Below are 21966 nucleotides of genomic sequence, written 5' to 3'. Positions count from 1 at the left end.
TGTACATATGGTTTCTAGTTTTGCAGCAAATAGAACGACACATCAAAGGATCGTAAGTGTAATGATATCTGGCTTTGGAAACTCTGAAAGAATTATGGTTTCTAGTTTTGCAGCAAATAGAACGACACATCAAAGGAACGTAAGTGTAATGATATCTGGCTTTGGAAACTCTGAAAGAATTGTAATTTTTGTAGTTTACCAAACACAAATGTAAACAAATTTGTGAGGGGGTAGTACCGATTCAAGTCATAGAACAGAATTTTTTGGCCTCAGGTTTATGTAATGCATTTAATCTTCTCCTGGTTTACCAGTATTCCCTAAATACAAGCAGATATTCTTCTATGTCAACAAATTAAATTTCACACTTCAATTTCGATATACACAGTAGATTATCATAAAAAGAACAGCTGGCCAGCATAGCATTCCCCTCTTTGGGGTACTTCTGCACAGATTCCTCCTTCATAAAACACCAATCAACCCCATAGACGAGATTTTCGTGTTCATAATAACTATCGACTATGGAATGTGATACTTCTGAAATAACATGTGCACCTCCTAACATACCGGCTACCAACAGATGGCTCTGGGAAAATGGGTCCCACTTTACCCTCCAAACTGGCCCTGGAATTTTTGTTTCTGTCTTGGGACATTTGAGGTTTCTCAGGTCCCAGATTCTTACGTTTTCGTCATAACTGGAAGATGTTGATAAATTGGAGCAAAGATTTTTTTTCATCAAGAAATATTCATACCTTCCAGTAGCTATGACATACTCCTTACTAATATTTGAGTGTAAGGAAGTAACACCAGCTTCATGTGACCTATTCTTTGCAACAGCATCTGTGCCAACTCGTTGATCGTATTTGTAGAAAATACAATCATCTCCACCTATTTTAAAATGTTTTATTTTCGAACTGGGTTAAAATCTCCATGATTGATCTTACCAGAGAAGTATATGTGAGGATCCCAATAGTAAAAACCTGCTATCCACGTTTCAAACTCATGGAATTTGACCACAGACGTTTTGAGTACAAGCTGATTTTGTACCAACTTCAAGATGTGCACACTTCCCTTAGAATCACTACATATTATTTCAGGTTCATTGGAAACAAGCTTATTAGTCGACCAGTCCAATGATAAAATTAAGAGTTCATCGTCACTAGATGAGAATTTGAACGAATCGATCTTCTTCAACCTCAAGGCGTCCTTGTCTTTCTCCAATTTGAATATTTTCAATTTTGCATTCGAATTGACAACTCCCAATAAGATAGAACCGTTAATCTCGTGATGGCACCATTTTTGATCGAGTACTGCAGCAGTTTCGTACTCTTGCTCTAACTTTAATCCCGTGTCCTCGTTGATTGAAAATAAAAGTATTCGCCCTATTCGCTTTTTGTAATCAGATCCTGAAAATACAATTGTAATACGAAACGTAACACCTCAGTAATAGGGAAACTTGTTTGCACCTTCAGGTTTTGGTAAAAGTTGATAATTGCCACATACAAAAACGTGCCTGAAATTCTCGCAAGGGCACCATTCTACAGAATCTGCATTGAATTCAGTTTTCCACGTATAGACGGTTTTTATCGAGACATTTCTTGGTAAATCGTCGTCGGAACCATCACTTAATTTTTTGTATGTGGTCATTATTTTGTCGTATGATTTGAAGTTTCCTAACCTGCTTTTTTGTTTACATCTAGAAGCATAGAGTATTTACGTCATAGAGATATGTCGAACATGTTTTTCTTAATATTCTTTAACACTATGTATTGTCCGCTCTATGTTTTCAGCTAGTTGTGGTATTTTGAATAACGATAAATGCAAAGATTATAGAGTAGAAAGATGGGAAACGAGGCGACTAAAGCGATTTGAGCGACATCTGTGTGTCACGCGTGTTTTTAAAACGCTAGGACTGGTTAAAATATTAATTTGAGTGCCATTTGCAGAAATATATGACATTTTTTAAGATTTCAGACGTCAATTTTGATCAAAGAGGTTTTGAATGTTTTGATTCTCATTCCGCTTTTTGTTTATCTGGCTCGTTCTAGTTGCTGATTTTTGGAGTTTTTTGTCTTATTTCTTGGTGAAAACATCAAAATATTGTTCGAAAATTATTGAATGGTGAAGAACGGTGGATCAAATAATGAAATGTATTTTACGTGATTAAGTTTTTCACTCAACTAAGGAAAATGGAAGCGTAAGTATTAAAAGTCGTAACATGTGAATCGGTCATTCATTGATTCTTATTTTCAGTGCTCCGAAGTGGATAAAATTCTCAGGGCTTGAAGACAATTACTTCAGCAAACACTACTAACTACACCATGTGCAATGAACATTTCACTGCAGGTCAATTGAGAACTGTTCATCGACGTAAATTATTGTATGCAGAAAGCATCCCTTGCATGAAGGGCCTATTAAGTGAAAATGATGATCTTTATAGGTCTATTCAATGATTCTCAATTGCTACTCTTTCAATATATTCAGAAATGCAGAGGTTTTATTGATTTCCATTTGGGAACCAAGTGACTGTCAAATTGTTGTTTAGAAAGTCAAAGTTTTATGAAACCTGCTGTGAGTGTTTTGTTCATTCATTAATCTATTTCTATATTGTGTCATGAAGAGACCATATCATAAGGAAATCATAAAAAAAGCACCAAGAAACTATACTGACATACAGGTCTTGCATATGTCTGCAAGTTTTTTTTTTAAGTGTGGTTCTGAAAATTCTTTAAATAATACCGACATATGTAAGTATCTGGAATATGTATGCTATGATGGTTTATTGAATATTGGTTCATATCAATTTCTGATATATGTATATTTTACAAATTCAACTAAGTTCATTAATTCAGAACAACCTATTGTACAAAAACAACACCTTCGACCTATAGCAGATCACCATATACTTTAGTGTCCTAGGAAAAGCTTCATTTATTGCCCACTATTTCAATTTCTGTAAATTTTGTATGAATTGCAAATAAACATATAGCACATCCAACAGCGTTTTTCGTTGATATCAATTGATTCCAAACAATATTTAGATGAAAACTAACATCCTGATCACAAAGCAAAACCATACTTTTGTTTTGTCGCTCAGGATGTTTGTTTTCTGATAGAAACAAAGTTAATATTGGAATGCAATACGAGAAATAGAATTCGAATTTCGCGCCCCTCAATCAAAAAACAGAAAACTGTTATCAAAAAGTTTTCCTGTATTGACAGTGCGTTTTTAGCGCCATCTCATTGTCACGCGTGTTTTCACTGGCCAAAATGTAGTCGGTTTTTAGTACTAGCGATATGAGGGCGTTTCCTATCTTTCTACTCTATAATCTTTGGATAAATGGTTCAAGTGAAATTCCGGAAAATTCGATTTTTTAGTGTAACTGCTGTGAGAAGAATATTTCTCTGGTAAGCTATTATTTTTTGTATGGTAGTTTAGTATATGGGGCACCGATTTTCGTTGAATTTGAAATTTAAAGATACAAATCTTCCAGAGAACGAAAAATCCAAGTATCTCTTGCTTTTCAAGATGAATTTATCATACGCGAATTTGGAGCTGATTCAAACAAATCAATTGACGTCAGTATATCGCTTTCGTTTATTAAAAAATATAAATGTAGTTCATTACAAACTATGCAATTCATAAACGGGAAATATATATAATATTTAGCTATTTTAAATAATATTAGTAATGAAAAATCATTTCAATACATATCTATTAAAAATTTTCAAACCATTGCAAATAAATTTAAGTTACACACTCATAATTAACAACATAAACGAGTTGAAATATCGCCCATTGAAGTAGTAAGATGATTATATTACATTTGCATTCAAATGGAAAGTATTTCACTCAAATCTATTTAGATATACACTTGATTCTGGGTAGCACATAACACTAGAAGTTTCAATCCTGGCATAAAACTAGCTATTTGCGCGAAGTCTGGTCCGGACACCAACTGCGTATGGACATCAAGACAGGCTGCATAATCCCTCTGTTCGATCATCATTGTCAAGTGGTGAAGAGAGCCTAATGTATCTGGAGATAGCTGTAAATGTCATGTAGATAAATATAAAGGTTTCAATATAACGGGAAGACTATGAAAGTTATAAAAACATAAATTTTACCTTTTCTTCACGGATCATGTCATACAGTATTTCTAGCTTCCTCCCAATATCGTCTATTTTTTTCTTCATTTGCTAAAATTTCATATAATATTAATCAAGTGGTTTTATGATATTAGATAAACTATTTACCGGTTGATTACAGGCCATAGCGCAACAATCTCTCAGCCTATCCAGCGACTTTTGAATGCGAGCATGCGCATTTGGCAGGGGCGCCTTGACCACAGGCTGTTCCTTCTTCCTAACCTCGGGAATTTCGTTCGCAACGTTCGGAGTCACGGCATTTCTGTTGAATTCGGTGTTGAAAGAAGGCGGTGGTCCACCGATACTTCCGAAATCCGCTGGCGGTGGCTGAAACATCCTAGGCGGTTCCATGGGATTTGCCTGAACGTTTTCGTGCCAACCCGTTTGTACTGGCAAAGGTTGACTGATCGGTTCGTTGAAGGGATGGGTTATAGGGTCCATTTTTTGAGGTAGGTCTTTTTTAACCTGAAAATATACGGTTATTTCTCAGGCAAAGCATCCAATGATGTCGATCGGAGTAAACTGCTCGTTAAAAGTTAAGGATGTTGATGTTTTCTGTATCCCTGATCTTTCACTACAAATTGAGCAGTGTTTTCTTGATAATTTGGTGGAAAGCATGCAGAGAAGGTGCCAAACGGAAGTCATTCTCTATATACACATATTTCAGAGAGAAATTGGGATTTTCTGAAGGGAAAACACAGATTGATTCAATAAACTACCAACAAACATGTGACTAGCAGTTTATCAAATAGAATAAAATCTTCCATTCTGATTCATTATTTTGATTGTATATAAAATATATTCTTTTGATAAAGAGATTGTGCAAACACATTAAGAAGATTTGAGACTATGCTCCTCAGATTTTGAGAAGTTTATCCAAACTGCCTATTTCAAAATGGCAATAATAACAGACTAATTCACTCGACAGAATTAAGCCAAATCTTAATCAAACAGCGGAAACTTCACAACACAAGCTCAAATTCCACAAGCATCATTTTCAGACAACTTCCAACTCAGGGTGAACTCGTTTAGTGCAACTACCTAATTTTTCACGAGAAAACCAAAAATGTACCTCAGCGGTCTTACTCCACAACCTGGTACCGGAATGTCTAGGAGACATGTCTTTATTCATCTTGCAAACGAGAAAACAGATACATCAGTATGGTATCAGTATGATTGAAATTTCCATAATAATCAATATTTAACTGATTCTCTTAAAGAATCAAAACGAGAAAAAAAATCACAAACCTGATTCTTCAAGCTTCTGTACAACGTTGGTGGATCGTTCCAACCTGATGCTACCGGGGCCGACATGTTGTTCGTTTCCAGAGCCTCTTGAGCGACCGGTGTTTGGCTGGGCGACAGGGGAGGTGCTGTGTTGAAATTAGTACCGTATCCGGTCTGCGGAGCAGACACTAGGGGAGAAGGATTGAAATTTTGAGGGGCCATGGGCAAAGGAGACGTGTACATAGACGGACTATTGTAAGTCTGTTGGGGGCTATTGAAATTTCCCATCGGCTGATTTGGAAGAGTCGGATTCCTCGTTAAGGCACTATTGTATTGGTTCGAAGTAACAGATGGATCTAATATGTATTTTCTTTGGGGCAGACCTGAAAAATATCGATAAAATGACAAATTGACTGCAGCGGAATGAACAGAGACACTTACCGGTTGCATTAGTGCTGCTATTTTTAATACTAGGCGGTTTCGATGTGGGGGTTAGTGATTTCGGAACTGGAGGCATACCAGGATTCTGCCATGGTTGGGACTTGGAACTATCATTATCGATCCCTTGATTAACCAGATTCTGTGTGCCTACAAAAACCAAATAAACATAAACAAGAGATTCTATGGTGTATGTGTCAAACTTCAAATGTCAACTTTGACAAGTGACAACTAACCTGCATAACTTGGAGCCGTCATTCCGAACTGATTCGGAAGAGGAGCCACAAACTGGTTAGGCGCCGGGACCCCAAACTGGTTCGGAGCAGGTACTCCGAATTGATTGGAGGGGGGCGGACCGCCGAACTGATTCGAGGCCGTCGTTCCGAACTGGTTCGGAACCACGTTTCCGAACTGGTTGTTCGGTTGGTTGAACTGATTCGTTGTGCCGTATGACGGGTAGTTGGTGAAGGACTGTCTTCCGACGCTGTGACGACTCTGCTGTCGGACCGGTTGTCCGTAGGCCGGTTTTTGACCCAGATGCACCAACAGTCTGTCTCTCAACTCGTTCAGTTTCTCGCTCTTCGACGATCCTAAATAGGTTAAGGCTTCCTTGGAGCACCCTTGCGAGACTAATATCAAAGCGTAGTTGGATAACAAATCGCTCACAGGTCCCTGTAGCTGCAAATAGTATTGTGAGAATGTCTGTTGATCATTGCAGTTAACGAACTTACTGATACTTGTCGTCCTTGTCTTTCCATAGCTTTTTCTAATAGAATGACAAGTTCCACCAGTTCTTTTAGATCTTTGGTAGATGTGTTCACGTTGCCGTTCCAAGAATTCACTAATTTTTCAAGACTTCCGGAGCTTATGTAACATAGATGAGCGTTGTTGACTAATTCTTGGTCTTTAGCTTCCTTTTCCAAACGGAACCCTAAATTTTCTGCAAACAAAATTCTCATCTGTCAAAAGGAAACAAGATCTACAGAAATTGAGCCTGATAGCTGCAAAATTGTGACTGGTCCTCCGGAACGGATTTCTTGATGATTATTTTCCGATCTTTTTCTTCTTAATCCAAAGGGACCTATAAAAAGCGACTGTAGCCTTACCGCATAATTGTGGTAGATCCTCGTCCGAGGCATGGGTTAACGCAGCAGATAAGGCTTCTTTCCAACTGGTTATATCACAGTTCTCAATTATAGACCTCCAATTATCTGTAACCAACGCAGATATCAAAGAAGATATGTATCCCTCGCTCTGTTCCAGATATTTCTGTTGTGTCCTTGCCAATAGATCCGAACCACCTGAAATAAAACCCACGATAGGAGAAACAAAAAAAAAAAATTAAAATTTCTTACCCGACATAGCTATGATGATGGCATCGGTATATCTTTTAGCTTTCAGACACAATTCTACCGCTGCTTCTACATTTCCCAGTAGAAGAGCCTGCGTAATCAAACCCTCAGTATCTGTAATGTAAATATCGGATAATAAAAAAAAAATTCTTCCAATAAAATCGTGCCTACCATTTCCTACGTGAATTTTAAACGGTTGGACCGGCTTCTTATTGCTTTGATCGTCGTTTATCGAATCGAAATCTTCAATCTGAAACCATCTCTATGAATTAATATCAATATATTAATGTTTAGTTAGAAACCCTTACCCTGTTCATATTAGAGAAATCATTGCACAAATCTTTCTCATTGTTCAAATTTCTCCCGACTATTTCGTTCAGATGATTATTCACGTCTTCGATCTTGTAACCCAACAGGTTCAGTATCTCAGCCCTTGGATTTTCATCAAATTGCGCTCTGATAAAATTCCAGATGTATTTCTTATGTTGGTCTTCCGCATGTTCGGCCTTGTCCCTGCAATACTCTAAAAGAAGAAAAAAAAATTTAATCTCATTTAAAAACAACATTGAATTTTACCAACCGGCGAAATTTCCCAGTTCCAAAATTTCTTCCATGACGACAGAGTCTTTGACTAAATCCTCTTCGGTCACTATTTGGCTTATGTGGACAGTCCGACTAGGGGGAGACACGTTCCCGTTTTGATTCGATTGGATTTGCGTTGAGGGTTTTTCGTTTTCGAATGAAATCAATTTTCCACCAAACTGATCGAATAAAACAAGATAAAATTATCTACTAAGGAATGAAAATCACATCTTCTTAGATATAAATGAAAGGGATGAGATGATAGATAAAAAAGTTTCAATCTGACTCACGGCAAAGCTGGCCCCAACAGGTTTCCTCATCCATTTGGGGGGTTTGGGTAAATCGACGCTCACAGGCCCCACATTTTGAGTTTGGACCGGTGCTTTTGCATAGCCGTCCATCCCAGGAAAGCTGTCGGCTATTTTATCAGAAGTTTGGAACTGTTGTGTTTTACCTGTGAATAAATATAACCACTGAAGTTTCTATAAAATCTTCAATGAAATCATATCGAACTTGAGGGAATATTAACTCCGCCATCTTGAATATTTTAAATAGTCATTCTACCTTCTGTCGAAAAAAAAGATACTGACCACCTAATAAGGAGTAGACAGACACATGACCGTCGAAGTTGGGACAAGCAATGATGGCAGGATTTTTGGGACACCAGACTACGTCGAAATTCCACTGGTTGGTTTTGGCTATTTCGGATAAGACTTCACCGTTGGGCTGGCTGGAACTGGGGTTCCAACACAATATCCGATTGTCCTTTCCGCAACTGACTAAGAGATCGGGGTCGTCGGAACACCAAGCCACCGAGAGAACGCCTCTCTCGTGGTTTTCCAAAGTTTTCAAGGGGGACGTGGCGAATCTCAAGTCCCATATTTGGACTACTGGGGAATGATCTTCCTCTGAAATGAACGGTGAATGAATTAAAGGTGATACAATGTATTCAAATTCTTACCGGAGGCCAAACAAAGTTGAGTAGCGACTTCGGGATGCCAAGCTACTACCTTCCATCTAATCCTGGAAACGGTATCTGTGAGTTTTATGATCGGTTCGTTTTTCCTCAAATCCCATATCACACATTTCGAGGCAAAAGTGGAGGCTAATATGTGTTGAACTTGTCTGTTCCAAGATAGGGATAGAACATCTTCGAACGGTTGAGGTTTGCTGCCTGAAAATCTATTTATGAAAATGCTGAATGATTCAAGGTGACTAATTTATCAATTAATTTTCAGGTGACTTCCATCTCAAATGCAAGTACTGGGTTGAGTTCCTGTATTTATCACAGTAAGTGCAAAAAGAGGGTTTATTGGAGTAGTATTATAAAAATTTTTATTTCAACATAATTTTCAATGTTGACTCACCAGGCGACATTGGTGTTTGTAAGTTATTCATATCCCAAATGAATATCTCAGAGTCGCTAGCACCGGTCGCGAACAAATTGTGTTGGAATGGGTTGAAATCCAAGGAATGAACTGGCCCATTGTGTTTATCTTGTTGCATAACTAACCCATTCTCGTTATTTAATAATTTGGTAGCGTTGTAAATTTTGATGATGCCGCTATCACAACCTCCAATTATTGTACCTTGGGCGGCACTTGTGGCACCCCAAATTAATTTATGGAACCTGTGCTCGCTAGGAACAGAACAGTGTTGTTTCAAGTCCAAACCTGGCTCTGTCAAGTTCAAAGAATAAATTTCTAGAGCGGCGTTTGTATTGAAGGAAGCGTCTAGCTGTTGAGCGGCGGTTCCTGCGGCTAAATATATGGGGTTGCAGTTTTTCGGGCTCCATGCCACATTGGCAGTTCTTTCCAAATCTTTCACTTTCATGGTGAAAACGCCGAATTGTTTATTTGAACATGTAAAACGTCTGGAAAGTGAAAGGCGAGATATAGTATTGAAAGAGAGTAATTTGAAATGCACTTCTGTAAAATATTCTGCGAACCTTCAATATAATTCCTATTTTATTGTTACTTAAAACAATATTATTCAAAACCTTCCAACGTGGCTAAATTCTTGCCTTGATTCTTGATTTTTATTCTGACAGCTGGCGATATTTCTAACCAAAAATAAACATTACATCATTCTATGATACTGACATTATCTGAAGATGTTCCTACAAGCATTTATTAGCGAATAAATCTAAACAGTTATGAAGTTGTTTAGCCTCATAAAAACTATAAAAAGTATTGGGAATTATCCAGCTATTTTAAATAGGTATGATAATTTGAAAAAACAGTTCAACCTTCAACCTGCTCACTTCTGTGCGCCTCGTGACAGCACAATCACAACAAAGATTAACCTCTTTGATGACAATCAGCTGTTCCAGAGCTAAATAAATAACAAATAATGAAATCTGAACAATTTTGAATTATCTCAACAATTTTAGTTGTTAATTGTCGAAAATTACGGTGAAAATGGTGGAAGAAACATTGTCCTCATCGAACAAGCCGAAGGTGAGAAAAGAATTTCAATATTTTCAATGGGTATATCTTAACTTTTGAATGAAGAAATTATAATTCTGCGTTTTTTCAGGTTAAAACTAATAGGCCGAAAGCTGTGTACTCTTGGAGTGTAGCTGATGTTTTGAAATGGTTAGAAAGACATTGTGGTGAATATTACAATGATTACGCTTCCAATTTTGTAACACATGAAGTAACCGGTAGGACACTTTTGAGAATCAACGATAATTCACTACTCAGACTGGGGATAACTGATGTTCAACACAGGGATGCTATTTGGAGACAAATACTCAAATTGAGACTCAAAACTGATATTATGGAAATAAGGGATATACAAAAAAGAAATACGAATAACATGTTTTATGATTATTCTATAGCGTAATTAGTGATTATGATTTTCATATTAAAGAAAAATGGGGTACAACTTTATTGCTTGTGAGAAGTTGTCAACACAATACATTCAATAGTAAAGTACCAAAAATATGTTATGTTCCTTCTTGCGCTCTATTCCAGGGTTGTTCATTTCCAGATCCAAATATCATGTAAACAACAACTTCTACTATATACAGGGCAATTGTTACAAAGAATACGATTCTCCATGATGCAATACTTGGCTGTAATAAACATAGGTTATGATATGTTCCTTATTACTGTATTGGTAAATCTTTTGTGAGGGTGTTATGTAAGGTTTGAAAATAGCTTAAACTACTCACATCGCTCTCGCACAGCCAGCCAACAAACATAGGTACCAAAATCCCTGGAATGGAAGCTATTGTGTTTGTTATTGCCATCAAAGTCCCGGCAAAATTGGGGGATAAATCTATGTGATTGGAGAGAAAACCACAGTACATTCCACCAATACCTGTTACTGAGATTGTCATCAATATCACTGCCGCAGTTGGTTCGGTTACGAAGCAGAGGGCTGCAAAGCAACCACAGGGTACCACACTGGCTATAGCCGTAGCTATTTTTCTACCGATGGTCGTGGATATGAGCCCTTTGGTTCTCATTATGTCAATGCATTTTCCCAGGATCAAGCTGTAAGGATGATACAGGATGATAATACTTATTTCCGGTTGATTGTTTAAGATTTTGGACCTAACCTGAAAATGAACATGCAAAAATAAGGCAATGAGCTGAGCAGGGCGTTTTCTTTGATCTTGAAATTCAGAACGTTCTTCATGTAGGTGGGAAGTTCTGTGAGGACCATGTACCATCCCCAGTTTGAGCAAAGGTGGGCAATAATGATGGCCCAAAAAGGGAGCGATGTGAAGACTGCCTTCCATGGCACTTTCATATGCTATAAAATTCTCGTGATGTATCAATTCTGTTATTCAACAAACCGATTTTCGACATTTTACAATCATTGTTTTGGCTGGGTACAACAGTTAAGGAAAGTAATACCTTGTAAATTTACATTCAGAAACTGCATTCACTAATTCATGAATAACTGTTTTTTTTTTACATAAAAAGTTGATTTCATAATTGTTTTTTAACGATTTTTCATCATATTTCGGTAAAATTCTGGACGCATTTATATCGACGGTTTAGTTTTGTTGTAATCGTGAATAACTGAGAAAAATATTCGATTCAAGTTCAAGTTCAAACTTCGCGCGTGACATATTTCTGTAGTTGAAGTAGCACCCGTTGTCGCTTCGATCGTTTCTAGAACCAACCGAAGACATTACTTCCCCTTAATCAAAGATTATTCTTTGCGCTCAACAATGATGATCATAACCGTCTATGGATTAGTTTAGGACGTGGCTGTGCAGTAATAATTAATTGACTTACTCCGTGTCCACTTCCTTCTTCTTTGAAAGCGTTCGCCATGAACTCTTTCTCTTCTGCCGAGATGAATTTCTGTTTTTCTGGAAAGTCCGAAGCCATTATGGCCCAAACTATGAGCCACAAAGCGCTTACCCCTCCCTCTATATAGAAAATCCATTGCCACCCCAGGTACTTTGCTATAGGACCGCTTACCAACGTGAAAAGCTGCGAAAATGAGATGCTATGAAGAGATTTCAGTGCTATTATTTGAGTTTGGATTTCAGCATTACATTTTTAGTAATCAAACTAACAAGGTTCGGTTAGGTTTCAATTTATAAGTCTATGAAAAGAAGATGCTTACCACGGTGCCAGCAGCTGTACCGCAATATGCGATGGAGCTCATAACACTCCTTTCTTGGGGCGGCGACCAACGGGCCAGCATAACGTGGGTGCCAGGGAAAGATATACCTCCCCCTAGACCTGCTATAACCCTAACTACTACTATGGCATAGGCAGATACGGTGGAAAAGAGGGGAGTCAGCAAGGTGAACAGCACGTTAACGCCAACAGCTGTGAACATCGTCCACTTAGCACTGTAGACCTCAGCAACCCTTCCTCCTGGTATCTCCGATACCATGTAACCCCAGAAATACGCGCTGAGCTGAAGGCCTTGAATAAAATGGCTCCATGCGTACGGACCATCCTGTAATTGCCAAGGATGTTTGTATTTTCAAGACAGACTGAAACAGTGTTTGACAAATGGAATGTCTACTCACTTCATGGCTTTCCTCAGTTGCATTACCCCCTTCTTCTAACGCTAGTGCTGTATGATTTACCATTGCCACTACAGCTACATGATAATTGACTTTGAGTCCGTATACTATAGCGAGACCTAGAGAGAGAAGAATCGCAGTGCAATAGCGCGCAGAATAGCATTCTGGAAAAAAACAGTGTTAATGGAAATTCATTAGAATTTTTGGTTCAACATACTCATTGCAGGGGAGTTGAAAAATGTAAATCAAGAATCATGGAGAAAAAAGAAGTAATTATAAGACAAACTGACGTTTCGAATTAACATATTGACAAAAAAATCTATGTCTTCAAATGTTTGAGAAAAAGTTAGATTTCTATTACTATATTCATTATCTTGTTTTTTCCTTTCTTATTTAAAAATTCAGAATACCAAAAACTTTTTATTTATAACATTTGCAGAGAAAGTATAACTGCAAAGATAGACGATCAACTGGAAAATTAAGGATAAATTCAGTTCATTTCAAATATCAAAGAGTAACTACGCCACTGTATAAGTTATCTGATGACTACGCCTATGGTACAGATTACCATTCTTTGTTACTTGGTGTGTAAGAAAAAGATTTGTTTTCTGTGGTTCTAGTCTTAATTGAGGTTATGAAATAAATTAATGTTCTGTGGATATTCCGCACGAAAAAAACACGCGTGTTCGGCATCTCAGACTACGGCCAAAACAAGGTTTTGTAAAACACGTTTCGAGTAGAAGTTGAATATTTCTAACTATTAAAGATGACGAAAAGTGAAGAAGTTGCTGACGAGAGCATGGTTCAAGGTGATGAGCTGACGTACGAGGAAAAAATAGCCAACTGCAGTATTATAGCAAAACCCATGGCTTCGAAGAAATTATCAAAAAGATGTTATAAATTAATAAAAAAAGCAGCTCTACAGAAATCACACTTGAGATGTGGATTGAAAGATGTTCAGAGCAGGATAAGGAAGGGTGAAAAAGGTAAATTGAGTGAAATTGTTAATATCCTATATGTCCTGGAGGTTTTTGCAACATTCCTAAAAGTTAAACACTAGTAGCGCTTTTACGTAGTTCAATGCTGAATTGTGATTCGAGAATCTAGTAATTTAACGATCTTCCATAATCTGACCTCCACATAGCTAACTGATTGAGCTGGTTTGATTTTCAATTATTCTTTTTAGGTATTGTCGTATTTGCTGGTGACGTAACACCAATCGAAATAATGTGCCATCTCCCGATAGTTTGTGAGGAGAGGGAAATACCTTACATTTTCACTCCCAGTCGTAAAGATTTAGGTGCAAGTATGGGAGTTAAAAGAGGATGCCTTATGGTGCTCATAAGGCCGCACCCAGAATATCAAGAAAGTTACGATGAATTATATCAAGAAATTAAAAGTCTACCTATAACTATCTGAGAAGTTTCCTGTTTTATTTCTGAAGAAACAATCTTATGTTATATGTACATAAATGAGTTTATGGTCAATTAATGAAGGCTCTAGTGATAAACACCACTTAAAACTTGGTTGAAAATTTGGCGACTGAATATTTTTTTCTATCAGGTCAAAATATGTGAGTGAGCCTTCTGTAGCAACCAGTTTTTTTATGAATAAACATTTATAACCTATATTTTTTTTACTCAATGTTTAAAATGTTAGTTATTAAGCAATTACTTCCAATACAAATGAAGAAATAGGATGATTATAGAAAATATCGATAACATCAGTTTGAGATATTATTATTTTCCTGACGATTCAGTATTTTATCACTAAATTTTAAGATAGAATCAGGTATTAGGAAAAGGAAATGAAAGCAACAATATTTAACATATTATTTATATGAACATACATAATATACAATTCTCAGTCTGTTCTTACAATAAATTATAAAAATTTCAATAAATAATTATGTCAAATTGAAAATTCAGAATCTAAAATATTGGTTTCAAAATATTCTTGAAGAAAAAATATCATTATCACATATGAATCAATTTATATCCTGTAACTTCCCTCAATAAAAGATAATATTCACTCAAAAGCACATCTCATAAGCTGGTGGTTTTTCCGGTATTTTTTCAATGTCGAAAATATCACTATTGAACCAATTAACCTCGTCTTCTGTCAAATCTTCTAATTTAGAGTAGGCCTCCCATTTTATTTTTTCCTTCGAAGGGTTCCCAGAATTGAAGGTACTTAGAGGTGTTTTGCTGGCGCTCAATCCAAAAATGGAGGTAGGTTGTTGGACACTTGGTGCTTGGAAGAGGGAATTTGCGTTTTGGTTCATGACAAGATTGGTTGGTTCAGGATTTTTAGCAAATATTGCACCTGACTGTGGTACTGTATTTTGAGGGTAGGTCTGCTGAGATGGCATTGTTTGTTGGGCGTTGCCAAAAACACCAGTTACAGGTTTTCCAGTGAAAAAATTGACATTATTCGAGCCAAAAACCGAACTTGTCTGTTGGTTGTTATCGGTCTGCGATTTTGCTTGGAATATATTACTGTTCTGAGTCATATCCATGCCAAATAAATTTTCTCCACTTTGAACTGATTTTTGTTGTCCAAAAACGTTTCCTGTAGACTGAGGGTTATTTTGTTGGGCGAAAATACTACCAGTACCTTGAACGTTATTTGGTTTGCCAAAAATATTAGTTGTATTTTGTCCACCAAATATACTACCACCATTATTTTGAGTTGGGTTTTGCTGAGCAAATATACTATTGGTGTTTTGTTGACCAAAAATGCTCGGTTTGGCCATCACAGCAGGAGAACTCGGTTGGCCAAAAGGTGTACTTTTGGTCTGAGAAGCATTTTGTTGGCCAATAATATTTGTAGGATTATTCTGTTGTCCAAATATGCTTCCAAACGAATTTGGTTGACCAAAGATGTTCGAACCACTTGCAGCAGAGCTTTGCTGACCGAAAATACTTCCGTTATTTTGCCCGCCAAAAATGCTACTTCCGGTTTGTTGCTGGGCAAATATGTTACCAGTTTTCTGCCTGAAAATACTACTTGTATTCTGTTGCTGGTTGAATAACGTTCCATTATTCTGGGTTGAAGTACTTTGTTGAAATATATTCGTAGTATTCTGCTGCTGGCCGAAAATACTTCCAGCCTTGATTGAAGAACTAGATTGGCCAAAAACGCTACCATTCTGTTGACCAAAGTTGTTCTGAGAAGCATTTTGTTGACCGAATATACTGACTCTACCTGCTAATGAATTTTGTTGACCTAAACTTGCTGAAGCATTGATGCCGAATAATCCTTTCAATGTACCATTTGCTTGTGGATTTTGACTGAACATACTGTTATTTTCAGTGTTCAAATTGTTATTATATATATTCTTCAATAATTCAACAATTTCTTTTGTAGGGTTTTCAAGAGACTTGTATCTCATTTTTGCTTCTGTCAGTAATTGTTGCAATTTTTGATTCTGTGAACAAAAGATGAAAATGTTTATGCTGTTTTGATGGTTATTCAGTTCTTACATATTGTTCCAAGGTATTAGATTTTTGGGCTTCAATGTAACCAAATCTCACTTCTTCGAAACTCATATCTACAATGCCCGGATACAGTGGTTTTTCCTTGAAAGGAGCATAACAGGACAGCAGCCACTGTTTACCATTTTCACCAGAAACCACATCATTCTTCACTGAGTTGAGAAGAGTGCTTAACTCTATCTCAGTACCAGTTTTAGGATTCAAAATTTTATTTTGGTTTTGGATGTTGCCAAACTGGTTCCCTGCAAGAAAAATGTAGATATACTGAATTACCTGTAGAAATCACAATTAATTATTTATTGTCCATGTAGCCTACCAGCTTTCTCAGGATTTAATTGATGTTCGAAGCGACAATTTTCACCGAATCTACAATCGCCTTGCAGAAAAAATTTACAAATAGCCATTGCGAAATGATAAAAAATAAATCACAACAAATAGCATTAGTTTATTCCATAACTATATTTTATTATCCTACTCATAAATTTGAGGTTGAGATATGTGAAAATGCGAAAGAGTTACGACATAGAAGTGCATTTCCATAGAGTATAAAAATTTCTCTTGATAGAGAGTAGTTCAATGGTCTGCTCTGGGTAGTAGGGATGTCGGAAATAAAAACGTATCGATATTTTTACTAAAAAAATATCGATATTTTTTCAACAACCCTACTTTTGTAGTTCGTAAACAGAATAGTTCAAATTCAAATCAACAGAGACCTAACCTAACTCTTTGCTAAACATTTTCAACCTCAAACTCAAATTTTTAATAAAATATTCCAGGGTTAAAAAGATTACTAATAAATTTAAAAATTGTTTTCAGTAGTGCATGAATTGTCAACTGAATCATGAAACTAGTAGGTTGATCTAATATCTTGAATGATAATATTCAATGAATATATTTATTTTTTAGTATTGTTTGAGCAACGATCCAAATAAACCATGTCATATATTAACATTTCGGGAAATTACCATGATGTTGGATTGTGGTTTATCGATGCAATCAATTTTGAATTTTTTACCACTTTCGACTGTGCCCTCAAATAGACTCTCAAATCTTTCTAATTACATGCCAAACGATGTAGACCCTGATTTGGAAGGCGTAAGTTGTTCGATTTGCCTCGGTCAGTTTTGTAATTGAATTTAATTTATTACTGCACAGGAACTCAAAGAAAATGGAGAAAGGGTATTTGTGGATTCTCCCCCTGAGTTTAATCCTCCTTTAGATAAATTAGTCGATTTTGCTCAGATAGATGTGATTTTGATATCAAATTATTTATGTATGATGGCACTACCTTTTGTAACTGAGGGCACTGAATTCAAAGGAAGAGTTTATGCAACTGAACCTACATTACAAATGGGAAGGTGAGAACGAAACAAATTTCCTTCATTCTTCAGTTCAACATACTTTATGTTGGTATAATTTTCTCCTTATCTTATTCAATAAAATCTTATTGATAGATTTCACTTGAATTATTTATTCACAGGTTGCTTCTAGAGGAATTGGTGACTTACATTGAACTCTGTCCCAAAGTGAATATTGCTTCGCAGTGGAAAAATTTCTTGCATAAGTTGCCATATCCTCTGAGTGAATCATTCAAACCAAAATCTTGGAAACAAATATTTAGCATGAAGAGTGTGAATGCGAGTTTATCGAGGGTACAAATGGTCGGATATAATGAAAAGATTGTGAGTTGAAAAAAAATTTAACTGACATTTATAAAAATTGTGTGACATTAACATACTATTGGGTAATGTTCATTATGATTTGAATATTATTCTTATATCGAGCTAACTAACCAAAATCATATGGTTACGCATTTTTATAGGATGTCTTTGGTGCCCTTCAAGTTATACCTGCTAGTTCGGGGTATTGTTTGGGGTCTACCAATTGGGTTATATCTACTAAACATGAGAAAATAGTGTATCTTAGTGGATCTAGTACTTTGACTACACATCCGAAACCAATGGATCATAATGCCTTGAAAAATGCTGATATATTTATTATGACTGACCTAACCCAAACACCTATCAGTAATCCAGACTCCATGCTTGGAGTTTTGTGTGTAGTTGTAGGTAAGTTCAATCATTTCGCTCTACCATCGCTTTATATTTTGGAAAAAATATGTAGACCCTTTTCCCAGGTTTATGTTTTTGGATTTTTTCAGGCATAACTTTGAGAGGGGGAGGTAATGTGTTAATCCCCTGTTATCCGACAGGTGTGGTTTACGATTTGTTTGAGTGTCTGTCGATAAAAATGCAAGAATTGGGAGTTGCACAATGTCCCATGTACTTTGTTTCGCCAGTGGCAGATATATCTTTGGCATATTCCAATATCCTAGCCGAGTGGCTTTCTACGTCGAAACAAAATAAAGTTTACGTTCCTGACGAACCATTTCCTCATGCAATGCTGGTCAAGAATTCTAGATTGAAACATTTTAAACATATACATTCTAGTGGATTCAGTGCCGAGTTTCAAGAAGTAAGTTTTAAACATTTGACAGTCCCGCAGGAAGCTGTTTTGTTCAGAAAGATCATTATTTTCATAGATTGCTAACTTCTTTACTGTAAAATGTTTCTTCCAGCCCTGTGTAGTGTTTTGTGGGCATCCCAGCCTAAGATTTGGTGACGCGGTCCAGTTTATGGAACTCTGGGGTAATAATCCTAGAAACTGTATAATATTCACAGGTGAGATCATTTAACGATAGATTAGACAGACTTGTAGTGCAATTTTTCTACAATCGTATTGTGGAATATTTCGTTTTCCAGAACCGGATTTCGATTACATCGATGCCCTGGCCCCGTATCAGCCACTCCAAATGAAAGTAGCCCATTGCGCCATAGACACCTCCCTGAATTTCACCCAGGCCAACAAGTTGATTCGAGATCTGAAACCGACCACGTTAGTTGTGCCTGAATGCTACACTCAACCTCCTAGCTCGGCTCCGAATTTCGCAGATTACATGATCGAGAGTAATGCGGAAAGGAATTTGATTTCCTACAAATGGGGGGAAGTACGTATGATTCGTGTTTATCTAAACGTGCGCCCTCTAGTAGATATTTGAGGTTAATTTGCTTGCTACAAGTTTTTTCTTGTCTCTATGGTTCTCAAGAATGTTCTGCTCGAATTTAAAGCTACAGGTGAGTATAAAAGTTATAGGTTTGAATAAGAGTTTTTCTTTCAGGTTATTAATCTACCATTGAAAAGAAAGCAAGCCCAAGTATTTCTGGACAACAGTGTTGCTTTGAAAATAGCTCCGGTGGAAATCAAAAACGGTGTTTTTTTGTCAACTTTAACAGGCAACTTGAATGTGAAAGATAATGTAGTTAATGTACAAGTGAGTGAAGAACGTCCAAGATTTAAAAAAAATGGCAGAAATAAGATAATTTTCTTCTTAATTTTTAGGATGTTGGTCCATCTTGTTTAGGTAAAACTCCTAATCAGGTGAAATATGAGTGGGGGACAATTAATATCACTGAATTTATGCAAAAATTGTATCAGGAAGGTTTCTCCGATGCTAAACTAGAAAATATAGGGACAAACAGTTATATGATTCATATGGTAGGTGAAAAGTTCTAGAACAAATTTTTTTTTAATTCTGTCTCTTATTTTTTTTTAGTTGGAAGCTGATACGATAATCCAGTTAGATGATAATAATACTCATGTTTTATGTAATGGTGATGATGAAATGAGAACTAAATTGAGGAATATTGTAATGCAATGCCTGAGAAAATTTTAGTTTGTTACTTTCAAAAAATTCTTCTTTTATTTCCGGCTCAAAATCGGCAATGGTGCGGTATAAACTCAAAATTTTCAATCTAAGGAACATTGAACTGTGTGGGAAGAATGTATCGAAGAATTTTACATGATAGAATCAACAAGGAAGAATAATTAGTACAGAGTTACAAGAACACAAACAAAACATTTTTATTTAAAAATAAATTTATTCAAAACAAAATATCTACAATAGAGAAAAAATCACAAAACATAAAATAAAAAATTGATGTTTTACTTGACATTAATTCATGTCTTCACTTTCTTCCTTGGTGATTTTGAAGGTTTTATTTCATCAGCCACATACTTAGTGCCATATGGGCATATTGTATAATTGAGGCAGGTAGGACATTGAGGCTTAACAGGTTTACATATCTGTTGGCCAAAACCTACTAATAGGTGGTTCACTTCACTCCAGAGCTCCTGCGGCATCCAATTTTCTAACGCCTTCCTTGTTTCTTCTGGAGTCTTTGAGTTAACCCAGCCTAGTCTGTTGGAAATTCTGTGAACATGAGTATCCACTCCTGTAAATGATAAAGGCATTGAAAGAGTATAGGTACATCTGTCGACTAATGTTGAAGAGAGATGGCTATTTCAATTAATCTACAGAAAAAAAAAACAGGATTTTTATTAACAACTTTTTTCTGTGATTTCCAAGATAACCAAGAAATTTTGAAGGTTCATCAAAAAGTTTGAATAGAATTTTCATAAAAAAAATATTTTGTTGATTCGATTTACCTATCCCAGTGACTTCTCCCCATGCGGTTTTCATACATATATGAGCCATTTTTGGTCCCACACCAGGTAATTTACATAGTTCCTTCACAGTATTTGGTATATCACTATTATATTGTTCTTTCAACATTAATGTCGTCTTCTTTATATATTTCACTTTACTCTAAAAAAATTCCTACTGTAACATTAAAAAAATTTAGAGTCAGTAAGTATGAAATTATCAACAGGTTGGTTGTGAAAACTTCGTGATAAAAAGACTGATATGATAAATATTGAAATTGAAACCTATTCTTGCATGACTGACCTTCCAGAATCCAACAGGATAAATCAATTTGCCCAAATTTTCATCGGAAGTTTGAAGTATATTCTCAATGGTACACCCATGTTGCCGTAATTTTTCCATAGCAGCAAAAGTAACTTGATCCTTAGTTTGACTACTCAGCATAAGTGAGAGTAACTGTTGATATCTTTGTACTTCTGGATTAGCAGAATCATCGTGACATTTATCGCATCCCATGGTATCCACAGGAGCGTCAAATTTTTTACGCATTTCCCTCAGATTTTTCAGAACATCCTCCCAGTGAAGAGGTACTCTTTGTAGTTTCATTTTAGAATCGGGATATTGTCCCAAATCTTCAATATCCGTTGTTTCAATTTTCACTTCAGGAATTTTGATGTCTACTTTATTTTTAAATGTTACTGAATCACTATCCTGTTGTAAATCGCCTAGTGGTTCTGATTTAATTATACAGGCACTAGGTTTAACTTCATGTTCTTCATTTGAATTCGGAGTAGAGCAGTTTATTTCGTTTTTAAGTGGTGATTGTTCTACAGTCTTCGGACTCTTTCTGCTTCTTAACTTGGGCATTTTTTTAAACCGGAAATCTTTGAGATCCATCCAGCATCAGTAATTCTGCTATCTAGCAGGTATCCTAACTTGATTATCTGCGTTTTTCACTTTTTCGTAGTATTCATTTGCAAGAAAGCGGGAAAATATCGAACAAAATCAGAAATATTTTTGTTTCTTTATGTTCGATGGAATCATAGATATAATAACCTATTAATTTCTATGGATGGAATAAAAATGTGCAAGATTTGGTATAGTTTTCTACACTTCAGTCGAGCAAGTACAGTGTAGTTTTTTTTTTCAGGAAAATCCCCAATTCTGCATGTTGAAGAAAACTGTAATTTGGAAAGGTGCCTAAAAATCCGTAAG

General features: G+C 36.3%; 8 protein-coding genes across 9 annotated transcripts; 3 read left to right on the top strand and 5 right to left on the bottom strand.

Annotated features, from left to right (window-relative positions):
• Positions 1-274: 274 nt before the first annotated feature.
• On the bottom strand, positions 275-1691 carry LOC123317095 (diphthine methyltransferase). Its single transcript, XM_044903465.1, has 4 exons — positions 1464-1691; positions 942-1403; positions 750-885; positions 275-692 (listed from the first exon to the last, which is right to left on the bottom strand). Exons 1-4 carry the CDS (start codon positions 1642-1644, stop codon positions 353-355), a joined length of 1119 nt encoding a protein of 372 aa, XP_044759400.1. The 5' UTR covers positions 1645-1691; the 3' UTR covers positions 275-352.
• Positions 1692-3571: 1880 nt separating this feature from the next.
• On the bottom strand, positions 3572-9854 carry LOC123316549 (protein transport protein Sec31A). Of its 2 annotated transcripts, XM_044902675.1 has the most exons (17): positions 9694-9854; positions 9113-9618; positions 8707-8919; positions 8336-8653; positions 8036-8199; positions 7744-7924; positions 7472-7686; positions 7335-7413; positions 7167-7277; positions 6918-7112; positions 6543-6751; positions 6048-6489; positions 5815-5961; positions 5395-5756; positions 4255-4611; positions 4126-4197; positions 3572-4046 (listed from the first exon to the last, which is right to left on the bottom strand). In XM_044902675.1, exons 2-17 carry the CDS (start codon positions 9576-9578, stop codon positions 3861-3863), a joined length of 3717 nt encoding a protein of 1238 aa, XP_044758610.1. In that variant the 5' UTR covers positions 9579-9618; positions 9694-9854; the 3' UTR covers positions 3572-3860. The 2 variants fall into 2 exon arrangements, with proteins under 2 accessions (XP_044758610.1, XP_044758611.1); XM_044902676.1 differs by lacking the exons at positions 3572-4046; positions 4126-4197 and having other exon boundaries at positions 4595-5278.
• Positions 9855-10042: 188 nt separating this feature from the next.
• Positions 10043-10693, top strand: LOC123316548 (protein aveugle). The gene is made up of 2 exons (XM_044902674.1): positions 10043-10204; positions 10284-10693. The coding sequence occupies exons 1-2, from the start codon at positions 10166-10168 to the stop codon at positions 10590-10592; spliced, it is 348 nt and encodes a 115-aa protein (XP_044758609.1). The 5' UTR covers positions 10043-10165; the 3' UTR covers positions 10593-10693.
• Positions 10624-13061, bottom strand: LOC123316546 (sialin). The gene is made up of 7 exons (XM_044902673.1): positions 12968-13061; positions 12754-12914; positions 12339-12680; positions 12002-12202; positions 11314-11510; positions 10924-11248; positions 10624-10824 (listed from the first exon to the last, which is right to left on the bottom strand). The coding sequence occupies exons 1-7, from the start codon at positions 12969-12971 to the stop codon at positions 10696-10698; spliced, it is 1359 nt and encodes a 452-aa protein (XP_044758608.1). The 5' UTR covers positions 12972-13061; the 3' UTR covers positions 10624-10695.
• A 327-nt stretch (positions 13062-13388) lies between these two features.
• Positions 13389-14378, top strand: LOC123317955 (H/ACA ribonucleoprotein complex subunit 2-like protein). The gene is made up of 2 exons (XM_044904592.1): positions 13389-13736; positions 13937-14378. The coding sequence occupies exons 1-2, from the start codon at positions 13517-13519 to the stop codon at positions 14167-14169; spliced, it is 453 nt and encodes a 150-aa protein (XP_044760527.1). The 5' UTR covers positions 13389-13516; the 3' UTR covers positions 14170-14378.
• A 194-nt stretch (positions 14379-14572) lies between these two features.
• LOC123317952 (nucleoporin NUP116/NSP116-like) lies at positions 14573-16748 on the bottom strand. The gene is made up of 3 exons (XM_044904588.1): positions 16564-16748; positions 16236-16489; positions 14573-16180 (listed from the first exon to the last, which is right to left on the bottom strand). The coding sequence occupies exons 1-3, from the start codon at positions 16649-16651 to the stop codon at positions 14783-14785; spliced, it is 1740 nt and encodes a 579-aa protein (XP_044760523.1). The 5' UTR covers positions 16652-16748; the 3' UTR covers positions 14573-14782.
• A 201-nt stretch (positions 16749-16949) lies between these two features.
• LOC123317951 (integrator complex subunit 9) lies at positions 16950-20140 on the top strand. The gene is made up of 11 exons (XM_044904587.1): positions 16950-17097; positions 17154-17342; positions 17403-17605; positions 17728-17929; positions 18070-18316; positions 18409-18722; positions 18826-18928; positions 19010-19254; positions 19426-19578; positions 19647-19802; positions 19861-20140. The coding sequence occupies exons 1-11, from the start codon at positions 17089-17091 to the stop codon at positions 19978-19980; spliced, it is 1941 nt and encodes a 646-aa protein (XP_044760522.1). The 5' UTR covers positions 16950-17088; the 3' UTR covers positions 19981-20140.
• Positions 20141-20199: 59 nt separating this feature from the next.
• Positions 20200-21819, bottom strand: LOC123317953 (endonuclease III-like protein 1). Its single transcript, XM_044904589.1, has 3 exons — positions 21055-21819; positions 20754-20913; positions 20200-20539 (listed from the first exon to the last, which is right to left on the bottom strand). Exons 1-3 carry the CDS (start codon positions 21646-21648, stop codon positions 20265-20267), a joined length of 1029 nt encoding a protein of 342 aa, XP_044760524.1. The 5' UTR covers positions 21649-21819; the 3' UTR covers positions 20200-20264.
• Between the last annotated feature and the right edge of the window lie 147 nt (positions 21820-21966).

This window comes from Coccinella septempunctata, chromosome 7, assembly GCF_907165205.1.
Source record: "Coccinella septempunctata chromosome 7, icCocSept1.1, whole genome shotgun sequence".
Classification (NCBI taxonomy): domain Eukaryota; kingdom Metazoa; phylum Arthropoda; class Insecta; order Coleoptera; family Coccinellidae; genus Coccinella; species Coccinella septempunctata.
This window is presented reverse-complemented; position numbering and strand designations above follow the sequence as displayed.

Bases quoted from the DNA above. Each gene is read 5' to 3' on its own strand.
- LOC123317095 (XM_044903465.1), bottom strand. From the start codon at position 1,644: ATGACCACATACAAAAAATTAAGTGATGGTTCCGACGACGATTTACCA. The intron at 1,404-1,463 runs GTGCAAACAAGT...TTGTATTTTCAG, and splicing joins ACTTTTACCAAAACCTGAAG to GATCTGATTACAAAAAGCGA. The intron at 886-941 runs GTAAGATCAATC...ATTTTAAAATAG, and splicing joins TCCTCACATATACTTCTCTG to GTGGAGATGATTGTATTTTC.
- LOC123316549 (XM_044902675.1), bottom strand. From the start codon at position 9,578: ATGAAAGTGAAAGATTTGGAAAGAACTGCCAATGTGGCATGGAGCCCG. The intron at 7,687-7,743 runs GTTGGTAAAATT...TTCTTCTTTTAG, and splicing joins GGAACTGGGAAATTTCGCCG to AGTATTGCAGGGACAAGGCC. The intron at 7,278-7,334 runs GTAGGCACGATT...TTTACATTACAG, and splicing joins TAAAATTCACGTAGGAAATG to ATACTGAGGGTTTGATTACG.
- LOC123316548 (XM_044902674.1), top strand. From the start codon at position 10,166: ATGGTGGAAGAAACATTGTCCTCATCGAACAAGCCGAAG. The intron at 10,205-10,283 runs GTGAGAAAAGAA...GCGTTTTTTCAG, and splicing joins CCTCATCGAACAAGCCGAAG to GTTAAAACTAATAGGCCGAA.
- LOC123316546 (XM_044902673.1), bottom strand. The intron at 12,203-12,338 runs GTAAGCATCTTC...TCATTTTCGCAG, and splicing joins GTACAGCTGCTGGCACCGTG to CTTTTCACGTTGGTAAGCGG. The intron at 11,511-12,001 runs GTAAGTCAATTA...AGAATTTTATAG, and splicing joins AAGAAGGAAGTGGACACGGA to CATATGAAAGTGCCATGGAA.
- LOC123317955 (XM_044904592.1), top strand. From the start codon at position 13,517: ATGACGAAAAGTGAAGAAGTTGCTGACGAGAGCATGGTTCAAGGTGAT. The intron at 13,737-13,936 runs GTAAATTGAGTG...TATTCTTTTTAG, and splicing joins GATAAGGAAGGGTGAAAAAG to GTATTGTCGTATTTGCTGGT.
- LOC123317952 (XM_044904588.1), bottom strand. From the start codon at position 16,651: ATGGCTATTTGTAAATTTTTTCTGCAAGGCGATTGTAGATTCGGTGAA. The intron at 16,490-16,563 runs GTAGGCTACATG...TTTTTCTTGCAG, and splicing joins ATTAAATCCTGAGAAAGCTG to GGAACCAGTTTGGCAACATC. The intron at 16,181-16,235 runs GTAAGAACTGAA...TTTTGTTCACAG, and splicing joins CTAATACCTTGGAACAATAT to AATCAAAAATTGCAACAATT.
- LOC123317951 (XM_044904587.1), top strand. The intron at 18,723-18,825 runs GTAAGTTTTAAA...TGTTTCTTCCAG, and splicing joins TCAGTGCCGAGTTTCAAGAA to CCCTGTGTAGTGTTTTGTGG. The intron at 19,255-19,425 runs GTACGTATGATT...TTTTTCTTTCAG, and splicing joins TTTCCTACAAATGGGGGGAA to GTTATTAATCTACCATTGAA.
- LOC123317953 (XM_044904589.1), bottom strand. From the start codon at position 21,648: ATGGATCTCAAAGATTTCCGGTTTAAAAAAATGCCCAAGTTAAGAAGC. The intron at 20,914-21,054 runs GTCAGTCATGCA...GAATTTTTTTAG, and splicing joins ATCCTGTTGGATTCTGGAAG to AGTAAAGTGAAATATATAAA. The intron at 20,540-20,753 runs GTAAATCGAATC...TATCATTTACAG, and splicing joins GGGAGAAGTCACTGGGATAG to GAGTGGATACTCATGTTCAC.